This window comes from Odocoileus virginianus, chromosome 28, assembly GCF_023699985.2.
Source record: "Odocoileus virginianus isolate 20LAN1187 ecotype Illinois chromosome 28, Ovbor_1.2, whole genome shotgun sequence".
Lineage (NCBI taxonomy): Eukaryota > Metazoa > Chordata > Mammalia > Artiodactyla > Cervidae > Odocoileus > Odocoileus virginianus.
Genome location: NC_069701.1, coordinates 34,027,876 through 34,037,925, shown reverse-complemented (window position 1 = coordinate 34,037,925; position 10,050 = coordinate 34,027,876). Strand labels below are relative to the sequence as shown.

Sequence of the window (10,050 nt, the reverse complement as noted above, 5' to 3'; positions counted from 1 at the left end):
AGAGGGAGGCTTGTTCTCATTCTCACAGAGGTACTGAGGCACCAGCCTTGAAACCAGCCCTCCACCCCTCCCCCAGGGTCCAGGGTCCAGTGTCCAGGGAGACATCCACTGTGGACCCTCCTCCGTCTGTCTCTGGAAAGAGATCTCTGTGATTTTTCCTGCCTGGCTGTCCTCCTCTCTCCTTTATTTATTTATTTTGGCCACGCCGTGCAACTTGTGGGATGTGGGATCTTAGTTCCCCAACCAGGAATTGAACCCGTGACCCCTGCAGGGGAATTGAGGAGTCTTTCACCACTGGACCTCCAGGGAAGTCCCCACCCGTCTCCTTTAAACTCTCCGATGTGGGCCCCAGCAGGGCCCCAGCAGACCTACTCTGACCCCCTTCCCCATGCTATAGACCCACCTCCCGCTCTGGCCTGCCTGCTCCCCACCCCGGGGGCTTTCTCCCTCCCACACTGGACAGAGCGCTTAGCACAGGCCCGAGGTGACCCATTCCCAGGAGAGGAGACTTAGTCTGAAGAGCGAAGCGCTTTGCCCGGATGACGGTGAGTCCAGCCAGGCCTCCCTGACTCCACATTTGACTCCAGGAGTGCACCCCCTCCCCAGCCTCACCCCTCCTTTCCCAGCCCCCTCCGACACTGCAGACACACTGCTCGGCTTCCACTGCTTTTATTTCATTAAGAAAGTAGCCGGGGAGCCCCCGGGGGGATGTGGGAATAGGGACAGTAGCCGGCTCCTGTCCCTGGGAGTCGGCAAACCTGTGTGAACAGAGACGAGGCCTGAGGGGCTCCAGGTGGTCATGCCCCTGACCTCCCACCCCCTATTCTGGGGCTGGGGTCCCCGGGCAGGGCTGGCCTGACCCAGGACTTAGGCTGGGGGGCTGCCCACAGTGACTACCCTGGCCTGGGGTAGGGGGGCGTGGTAGGGGACCCCTGCCCCTTACCCAGGCCTCAGGCTCAGTTGGGCGCAGTGAAGCGGCTCCCGTGGCCGCTGGGAGGCGCGGTTCGGTAGAAGGGGTCCGCAGAGATCAGGGTTCTGCAGGGAAGAAGGGGGTGCAGGTGAGGGAGGGGTCGGGGGCAGGGAGCCCGGGCCTTTTCCCCCTCTGCCTGCCTCTCTCAATGGGGCCAGGGCTCAGCCCAGACGGCCAAACCACAACCAGTCTTTGCCTGCCAACTCCAGGCCATTGTTGGTGTAAATGTGATTTCTGAGGAATTGAATTGAGCAAAAAAGGAGTCAGAGGGAGGAGGCAGAACCACAGTCATTCAGCTCTGTCCCCCCCAACTCCTCACCCCACCCCACCCCAATCAGCCAGGCAGGGAGCATGTTGGAGCCGGATGGGCGCCCCGGGAACCAGGAGAGGGCAGGGCAGCAGCCGTCCAGAGGAGGGGTCGCTGGGGTGAGGAGGGCAGGAGAGGCAACGGATAAACCAGCGAGGGGAAAGGGGCCTTGCAGATGGACAGACAGACGCAGGAGGGAGGCCAGGCCGGGGACAGGCGGCTGGACACAGCGAAGGACACTGCGGGGGTGCGCTACCTGCCCACGTGAGGGTGCAGGCGCCTCAGGCTCTCCGTGGGGTTGGGGGTGGCCTCCAGGCGGGTGACCGGGTTGTTGAGGGCATAGCCTCCCGGCTTCTGGGGCTGCAGGCCACCTCGAGTCCAGCCCTCGCGATCCAGACCCTTGGGGATGTTCTCGAAGTATCTACGACACGGGAAGAAGGGCAGGTTGCCATACACTGGCCTCCGTCCAGCTGGGCCGCCTCGGCAGTCTGCTCCAGCAGGAATCTCGGCTCCAGAGGAGCGCGCACTGCTGGAGGTCCTCCCACCTCGTTGGCTTTGCCCACGCCATTCCCTCCGCCAGGCTCTCCTGAAGGCCCTGTCCCCTCACTCCCCTCTTAGCCCGGAAGCCTGCCCTGGCTCTGCCCTGAGCTGCGTGCCCCTCCTCTGTGCCGCCCCGGATACTGAGACACACTCGGGAGTGGAAAGGACTTTTGAGAGATGCCTCCCTGCGTCTTCCTTAGTCGTCCAGTGGCTAAGACTCCACGCTCCCAATGCAGGGGACCCGGGTTCAATCCCACATGCCACAGCTAGTAAGACCCAGAGCAGCCAAATATATATATATATATTATATATAATGTGTGCATGTGTATACGTGTGTGTGTGCGTGCATCAGTTGCTTAGTTGTGTCCAACACTTTGTGACCCCATGGACTGTAGCCCACCAGGCTCCTCTGTTCTTGGGATTTCCCAGGCAAGAATACTGGGGTGGGTTGCCATTTCCTTCTCCAGGGGATCTTCTGAACCCAGGGATCGAAACCACATATCTTGCATCTCTGACAGTGGCAGGCAGATTCTCCACCACTATATAAAAGAGATGCCTCCCTGAGACTTCCCTGGTGGTCCAGTGGCTAAGACTCCACACTCTCAAAGCAAGGGACCTGGGTTCGATCCCACATGCTGCAACAAGTAAGACCCAGCGCAGTCAAATAAATAAACACATACATATATATACATATGTATATATAAAGGAGATGCCTCCCTGGCCTGAATGTCTCGGGTTGGGAGAGGATGGGAGCTGGGAACTCCATCTCATCCATTCCCCTCTCGGCATTCGACATTTCTTCCATTTTGCCAGTTTTCACTGAGCTAGCCTGGGCTGGGTTCCGAAGGTGCCAAGATGAATAATATGTGGGCCCAGCCCTTGAGTTTACAAAGAAGGGGTACAGAGAGATAAATGAGAAAATCAGTGATCACAACCCCCGGGGTTCTTGGTGCAGGAGGAAGGAGCAGCATGCCTGATGCTGGCAGGAGCTCAGGAAATTGGACAGGTGGGTGGAGAAGGAGAAGGTGGGTGGCCTGAGGGGTCTGTAGGCGCCTGCGGAGGGGCAGGGACACAGCTGTCCCCCAGTGTCCCGAGGAAGGCTCTGCCCCACCTCCTTGCCCCCCGTGGGAACTGCAGCAGCCGCACACACCAAGATTTTGCTATTGGGCTCAGGCACTGCTTCTGCCCTCTGAGCCTCAGGATTTCCATCCAAAAGAGGGGTGTTTAGCTCCAAAGATCTAGGGTGGGCGGGGAGAGCTCCCTGGGAGATGAAGGAGCTGGGGGAGAGCAGTGTAGACACAGATGACACATGCTGATACACAGATGACAGATGCCGTGAGGGCAGGATTTTCCTAAGAGTTACATCTCCTTCCTCCCACTTGTGTTATGCCCTCCCCACCCAGTGCTGGCCTGGGCAGCCCCCACCATGGCTCTAAGGCCGCTTCCTCCTGGAAGCCCTCCTTGATGCCCAGGACACTTACATCTTGCCCAGGGCTCACACAACACAGAGCTTACCTTCTGAGGATATGTGGAGCCCACCTGCCATGGACTGGATGTGTTGTCTTAGCAGATGCTCTATTGCTCCATGCAGACCCCGTAGTATCCCTTTATTCCTGCCCTGCCCACCCATGGCCTGCACAGCATCTTTGGCAAGGCTGCCCTTGGGTTATTGAAGCCCACTTTGCCTGGGCAAGTAGGTACCTGGGATTTAATATCACCCCTGGGGACAGCTGTTAACCAAGGATTGGTGAAGGTGGGGTATGAATATCCCAGCACTCTTGCTTTTTGGCTGGGATCATTTTGAATTGTGTGTTTGCACTGGTTTCTAGCGTCTTCCCATGGGATATCTGGTTTAATAACACACTACTGTTGGCCACCAGCCCTTCCCCATCCCACTTACTCCCTCCCTGACACCCTCAGGAAAGGGCTTACACCCAACTCCTCGGCTCAGGATCTGCTTCTAGGGGAACCACATTCCTCAAGTGTTGGATCCTCACTAATTAAACTAAGTAAACTCAGTACTTGTCCAGTCTCAGTCTCCCTGTCTGTAAAGTGGGTACCAGCTTCGAAAAACCAGATATAATTAGGGAAGGGGGCTCACCCTTGGTTGTAGGTGGTCAGGTAGCGATTATCCATGTCAGGGTCATAGGGGCTCCGAACATAGCTGGGGTTGTTAAGGCTGAACCCTGAGGGCTCCTGAACCAGAAGGGTAGAGAGGGGATTTGTCAGGTCAGGAGGGGAGTGGGGATTTGGGGCTGGGGCTGGTACCCCTGACCTCACCTTGTTGCCCACGGTCTCCCGGCCAAGCAGGGCAACATTTGTCTGTTGCATCCTCTGGGGAGACTGGAATTGCCAATGGTTCATGCTGCTGGGTTCTGGGCAGGGAGGGGGCACCTGAAAGGAACAGAGCCACAGGAAGGGTGGCTGGGCGGCCAGGGCAAGGCAGCAGGATGGATGGAGGGTAGGCACAGAGCCCCAGCAGCCCCAGCCCCAGGACGGCGTCCCTCCTCCTTCAACACCCAAGTCACTGCTCTGAACAAGCTCCTCACTTTCCAGCCCCTAGGCCTTTGCCTCTCCACCCAGGGGTCCTTCCTCCACATCTCCAAAGGTCCTGATTTTTCCCATCCTGCCTGGATCTAATGTCACCGGGTCCAAGAAACCTCCCTGTCCCCTCCCTTCTGGGTGCTCCCTGCTCTGAGGGAGCCCCCTGAGGCTACTCACTCTGGGATTCAGGGTCCTCTCGCTCACTCGGCTGAAGGCTGTCTCCCGCTCGGAGCCTCTGGCCAGCACCGGCAGGAACTCATCCCCCTAAGGCAGCGAGGCAGCCCCTGGCACAGCTTCAGGCATGGCCCCCACCGCCCCCACCAGGGGACCCCAGGCTGCAGCACAGATATCCCCCCCGCTCCAACCCCGGCTCAGCTTACATGAGGGTGGGAAATGGGGAGAAAGTCCGACTTGGTGACACTCCGGCCGGGGAGGAGGACCTGAAAAGAGGCCACAGAGGAGCATCAGGCCAGCAGAGGCAGCAGCTCCTCTGTCCTGAGTGCAGAGGACAGCTCAGCGCCAATGGGTTTCACGGGACTTTCAGAGGAAAGGGGAGAGTTTGGAAGAAAGGAAGGAGAAGCATGGTGCTGAATGGGAACCAGCAGGCCAGGGTTCTTGTCTGAACTCCAAGTGACCTTGTCTACACTGCCTTTCTTCTTTGAACCTCAGTCGTCTCATCTGTCAGATGGAGGAGTTGGACCAAAGTGGTGATTTTTGCCCAAGTTTTTTCATTTTGTGTTTAGACAAAAGCATCTGCAGCATATACATATTTAAAGCTAGAATTGCCCCAGACTGGAGGGCTTCAATCACCTTGAGAGTCTAGTGGGTCCCAGCCTGACTTACTGGGTCCCCAGGAAGGGCCTGGGAGGGCGGCTGGAAGACAATGGGGTTCTTGTTGGACTCTTCAGTGAAGCCAGTCTCCTCCTTGGCACCAATTGAATTCTTCTGCAAGAGATCTGCAAAAGACAGCCCCCCTTGCTGGCCTGGGATCAGCTGGCCCCACCCACATAGCTGCCAGGGGCTCAGGGTCCCAGAGGTGGGGAGGGAGCCAGTTCCAAGGATCTGGAGGCCTGAGCCACCAGGATCATGGGTACTGGTGGGGGCTCCAGAGTCCAGGACAGACAGCAGACGAGGAGAGTAGAAGGAAGGGCAGGCCTCAAGCAGCCATCCTAGGCAAGTGAGTTGTCCTTTGGAGATCAGCAGGCCTGAAGCACCGAGGTCAGGCTGGGGAAGGTGGTTTCCCCAAGCTGCCTGTGTGTCCTTCTGTTTCCTGCTGATGCCTTTGTAGTGTTGTGCCAGCTCTGGGGTCCCCAGGGATCCCCTCCCCAAGGGTTGGGGGTAGGGATGTGTGGTGGGACGGTAGCTAGAGCTCCGACTCGCGTCTGCCTACCTGGTTGATGTGACGGCTCCTTGAGATACTTGGAATTATACTCGGAAGTCATGAAGCGGGGGCCCTGGAACAGAGAACGTAGCAGTGGGCAGGCGAGGTAGACAGGGGGCCTGCAGGCGGTGGGGGTGGCGCTGGCTCTTCAGTTCTCTGGGCTCTGAGTAGACCCGCGTGGTTCTCTGAGACCCGAGGGCCGGCAACGCTTCCCCCCACTCCCTGCCCCCTCACAAATCTCTCTTTCAGCTAGCGTCACAGCACCCGAAATTCCACCATGAGAGCACAGCTTCTCTGTGACAATTGAAACTAAGTCACATCCGGGCTTCCCTAGTGGTCCAGTGGTTAAGAATCCGCTTTGCAATGTAGGGGGACACTGGTTTGACCCCTGGTCCGGAAGGATCCCGTATGCCACAGAGCAACTGAGCCCGAGCACCTCAACCCCTGAGCCCATGTGCTGCAGCTACTGAAGCCTGCGTGCCTAGAGCCTGTGCTCCGCGATGAGAGAAGCCGCCAAGGGAGGAAGTGGGTGCTCACAGAGCACTGGGCCCCTGGAGGGGGTCAGGAGAGATGGGAGCTTGGGGATTAAATCCAAAGATACACATAAGGGTGCTCATGGGGACCACTTTGATGCTGTCTTGGAAACACCAAATATCAAATCCTTGGCTCACCCCTGTCTTTGTGTGGGCCCTGAGCCGACATTGAGCCGGCTACATGGGTGAGCCAGCTCAGAGCCTGTCCCAGGGAGGAAGGAAGAGGTGGGTTCTGGCCACTCTGCCCCGCACAGGACCCTCATTAGGGCCACGCACTCACATGTCGGGCATTCTCCCACTCCAGTGAGCCCTTGTTCTGCTGCTGGTGGAGCAGGGGCACATCCTTGGGCTCCAGCCCCGTGATGGCCTGGGGCCCATAGTCCTTGGTGTCAAAATGGACCTTCCTCACCTGGGAGGAGGGAGTAGTCAATTATCGTCCCGTTGAGGGGATGGCAGTCACTTCCAGACTCTGATTCTGTCCTTGACCCCTGCAGAGGATCTGCATAGCAGCCCGAGGGTCCTTCTGCAGTGAAGCTGGGCCAGGTCCTTCCTCTGCTCAGAGCCCTGCGGTATCCCCATCATACCCCAGGTAGGATCCCACATACTGACAGACAGCCCACAAGGACCCGGCTCCTCACTCTGCTCCAGTCTCCTGCCTCCCTGCTGTCCCTCCTGCTGTCAGATGCTCCTGCCTCAGGGCCTTTGCACTTGCTGTCTGGACTGCCTGCTCCTTCCTCACTTAGCTGCATCTGGAGGAACATTGACCTCCCTCAAGTTTTTGTCTAATGTCACCATAGCAAGCTCTTTTCTGACCCTCCTGACTTGCAGGGGCAACTCTTGCACTTCTTCACTCCTTGTCCCTTCCCTGTTACATTTTTTCCTCCAGCACATATCACCTTCAAAAACAGAAGAGGTGGGACTTCCCTCATGGTCCAGCGGTTACAACTCCATGCTCCCAATGCAGGGGGCATGGGTTCAATCCCTGGTTGGGGAACTAAGACCACACATGCCATGTAGCATGGCCAAAAAATTAATAAATAAAAATAGTTTTAAAAAGGTGTTTAGAGTATATTGATTGCATGAATGAATGACAGCATCCACTCTCGTGGTGGTGATGAAAATAAGGAAGTGTTAGTTGTTAATTCATGTCCAACTCTTTGCGACCCCATGGACTATACAGCCCACCAGGCTCCTCTGTTCATGAGATTTTCCAGACAAGAATACTGGTGTGGGTTGCCATTCCCTTCTACAGGGTATCTTCCTGACCCAGGGATTGAACCCGGGTCCCCTGCATTAGCAAACAGATTCTTTATGGTCTGAAACCCCAGGGAAGGTTTTATAATAAGGAAGACGGTCATACAATTACAGAAGTGAAGAAGATGGGGATGCCTGTGCAAAAAGTCAGCATGACAGCAGCACTGGGGATGGAGATGTGGAGGGGATGGGGGATCGTGGGGACGCTGTTGAGGTTGAGGTGGGGAGGGAATAGCACTAGTGGGGAGACAGTGATGATGGTGACAGGAGTGGAGATGGAAATGGGGGTGTAGGGTGAGGTCAAAGTGAGGCAGGTGAGTGGACCCCAGCCCACACTGTGGCTCCTACATGCCCAGTCATCTCAGCCTTGACCAACTCTTGGCAGTGCAGCCCCACCCTCTGGAGGTATCCACACCTGGTCCACTCTCCAGCCCTTCCTTCACCCCAGACTAGGGCTCCCAGTCTCTTCTGGCCCTGGCCCAGCACTGACCTCCTTGATGGGGGTGACCGCACTGGCTTTCTCCCGAGAGTAGCCGGAGCTGGTCTGGTACAAGTTCCTGGGCAGTGGGTATGTGCCATCAGGCACCTCCAGGGGGCGGTAACTCTGACTGGTCACTGTCTGGAAATTGTTGCAGACTTGTTCCCTGAGGGTGGGGCAGGAGCTATTAACACCAGCGCCACCTGTCTTTGTCCCCTGCGGGGCGTCCTCCTCCCTCCAACCTCCCACAGCTGCCTCAGGAGTCTTCTTGCCTTTGGGTCCCAGGCTGAGGACCAGTCCCCGAGTCCCCCAGGACCCCAGACCCAAGGCACAGAGGCTGGAGTTGGTCTGATGAGGTCCGATGACCCTGAGGGCTAAGGCCTGGGAAGGCAGCGGGTGAGGAGGGGTTGGACAGACTGTACCCCATGGCCGGGTTATCCAGGGCATCGAGATGCGGTTGGTAGGAAACCACAGGCCGGTAATTTGATTTGTAGCCTGTGCCTTCGTGACTGCCCACGCGGGGCTTGAAATCCTCCCGACCTGCCAGGCGGGAAGCAGGCAGACAGGACTGAGGGTCAGAAGGGTGGGAGAACAGTGACTGGGGCTTCCCAGGCAGGGCCAGCATACTCCGCCCCCACCCCCCAAGGTCTAAAAGGCTGTCCCCATCCTCTCCCATGTCCTGGGGGTGGCTCCTACACAAAGGTGCCCTCACCGTAGGCTGTGCAGTAGCTGGTGGCGTAGAATTTCAGAGGGTCTGTGCAGCCCCCCGAACTCATCTTCACGTAAGGGGAGACAACCCCCAGGGGGAGTTTTCCCATCATGGTGCTGTGGGGCAGGGCCCCCTGGGGGCCTAAGAAGGAAGCACACGGAGCCCTGTAGGTCTGGCAGCCCCAGAGCCTGCCCTAGGCCCAGGTTGCAGGGACCATGAGGAGGTGATGGAAGCCTTCACACGGCCCTCCTCCCAGGTCTGTGCCCTTCCACCGACATCCCGGACTGAAGAAAGGACTAGTGATCGTCAACACGCAGCACCCTGTGTCTCATCTCACTTTACCCACACCTTATCATCAACCCCTCCCCCATTTTACAGCTGGGAAACTGAGGTTCCGAGTGATGAAGGCTTAGCTCACAATAGGTGGCAGAGCCAGGGACTCAGAGCCTGGGGCTCTGACTCCCCAGCCCCATGTGAACCCCCACACGCCCTCTTCTGGGGACTGAATAGCCAGACTACTGCCCTCCCTGGGAATTCTTGGCCACCCCAGCTCAGAGCTCATTCTTAGCCCCAGGCTCCAAGTGTGTCCCCTGGACTCCCCCACCCTTGCCCACCTCCCACTGGAAGTTGGCTTGGCTCTCTCAAGCTCTCTCGGCGCCCAACCACAGTTGGCCCCACCCTCACCTGCCCTCTGCAGGGGTTCTGAGGTCGGGCAAGAGGCTGCAGGAGGCAGGAGCTGCTCCAGAGACGCCTGAGCCCTCAGGGAGGCGGCCGGGCCAAGAGAAACAGTGCATTGCCTAGCAACGGGTGCCTAGCAACAGCGTCCCCTGGCCTCTCAAGCCCTTCTAAAGCCAGGGCCCACTGAAGGGCTGACCTGGCCAAGAGAGGAGGCCAGGAGCTGCGCAGGCAAGGACCTGCCTCTGAGGCTCCAGTCCCTATTGTGGGTCCCTCGCCAGAGCTGGGCAGAATTGCCGTCCGAGTGACACAACATAAAAGATAATCCCGAACAATCACTTGCATTTATTGAGTACCCACTTCTCACCAGACACTTTACATCTTTTATCTCCAGTCTTCTGAGTAGCTCTTCCAGGTAGCTATTATTATCCTTCTTTTCACGCAGGGAAAATGAGGCTTAGGCAAGCAAAGTGACTTGACTGGCCAGAGATCTCACAATCAGAAAATAGCAGAGTTGAGTTTCAAACGTGGGTGAGTCCAGATCCCACTCTTAAGCCTCTGGGTAAATTAATGTTTACTATGTTCTGTTAGAGCCAAATCTGTACCAAGCTCTTTTACACACATTACCTTGTATAATCCCCCAAACCACCCTCGAAATG

General features: G+C 57.4%; 1 protein-coding gene across 3 annotated transcripts; it reads right to left on the bottom strand.

Annotated features, from left to right (window-relative positions):
* Nucleotides 1–653: 653 nt before the first annotated feature.
* On the bottom strand, nucleotides 654–9,513 carry SAXO4 (stabilizer of axonemal microtubules 4). Of its 3 annotated transcripts, XM_020916902.2 has the most exons (14): nucleotides 9,401–9,484; nucleotides 8,720–8,857; nucleotides 8,430–8,547; nucleotides 8,020–8,173; nucleotides 6,556–6,684; nucleotides 5,752–5,815; nucleotides 5,205–5,317; nucleotides 4,742–4,801; nucleotides 4,539–4,625; nucleotides 4,098–4,211; nucleotides 3,919–4,013; nucleotides 1,534–1,698; nucleotides 944–1,035; nucleotides 654–758 (listed from the first exon to the last, which is right to left on the bottom strand). In XM_020916902.2, exons 2-13 carry the CDS (start codon nucleotides 8,826–8,828, stop codon nucleotides 957–959), a joined length of 1,287 nt encoding a protein of 428 aa, XP_020772561.2. In that variant the 5' UTR covers nucleotides 8,829–8,857; nucleotides 9,401–9,484; the 3' UTR covers nucleotides 654–758; nucleotides 944–956. The 3 variants fall into 3 exon arrangements, with proteins under 3 accessions (XP_020772561.2, XP_070313551.1, XP_070313552.1); XM_070457450.1 differs by lacking the exon at nucleotides 8,430–8,547 and having other exon boundaries at nucleotides 9,401–9,513; XM_070457451.1 differs by lacking the exons at nucleotides 4,539–4,625; nucleotides 8,430–8,547 and having other exon boundaries at nucleotides 9,401–9,513.
* Between the last annotated feature and the right edge of the window lie 537 nt (nucleotides 9,514–10,050).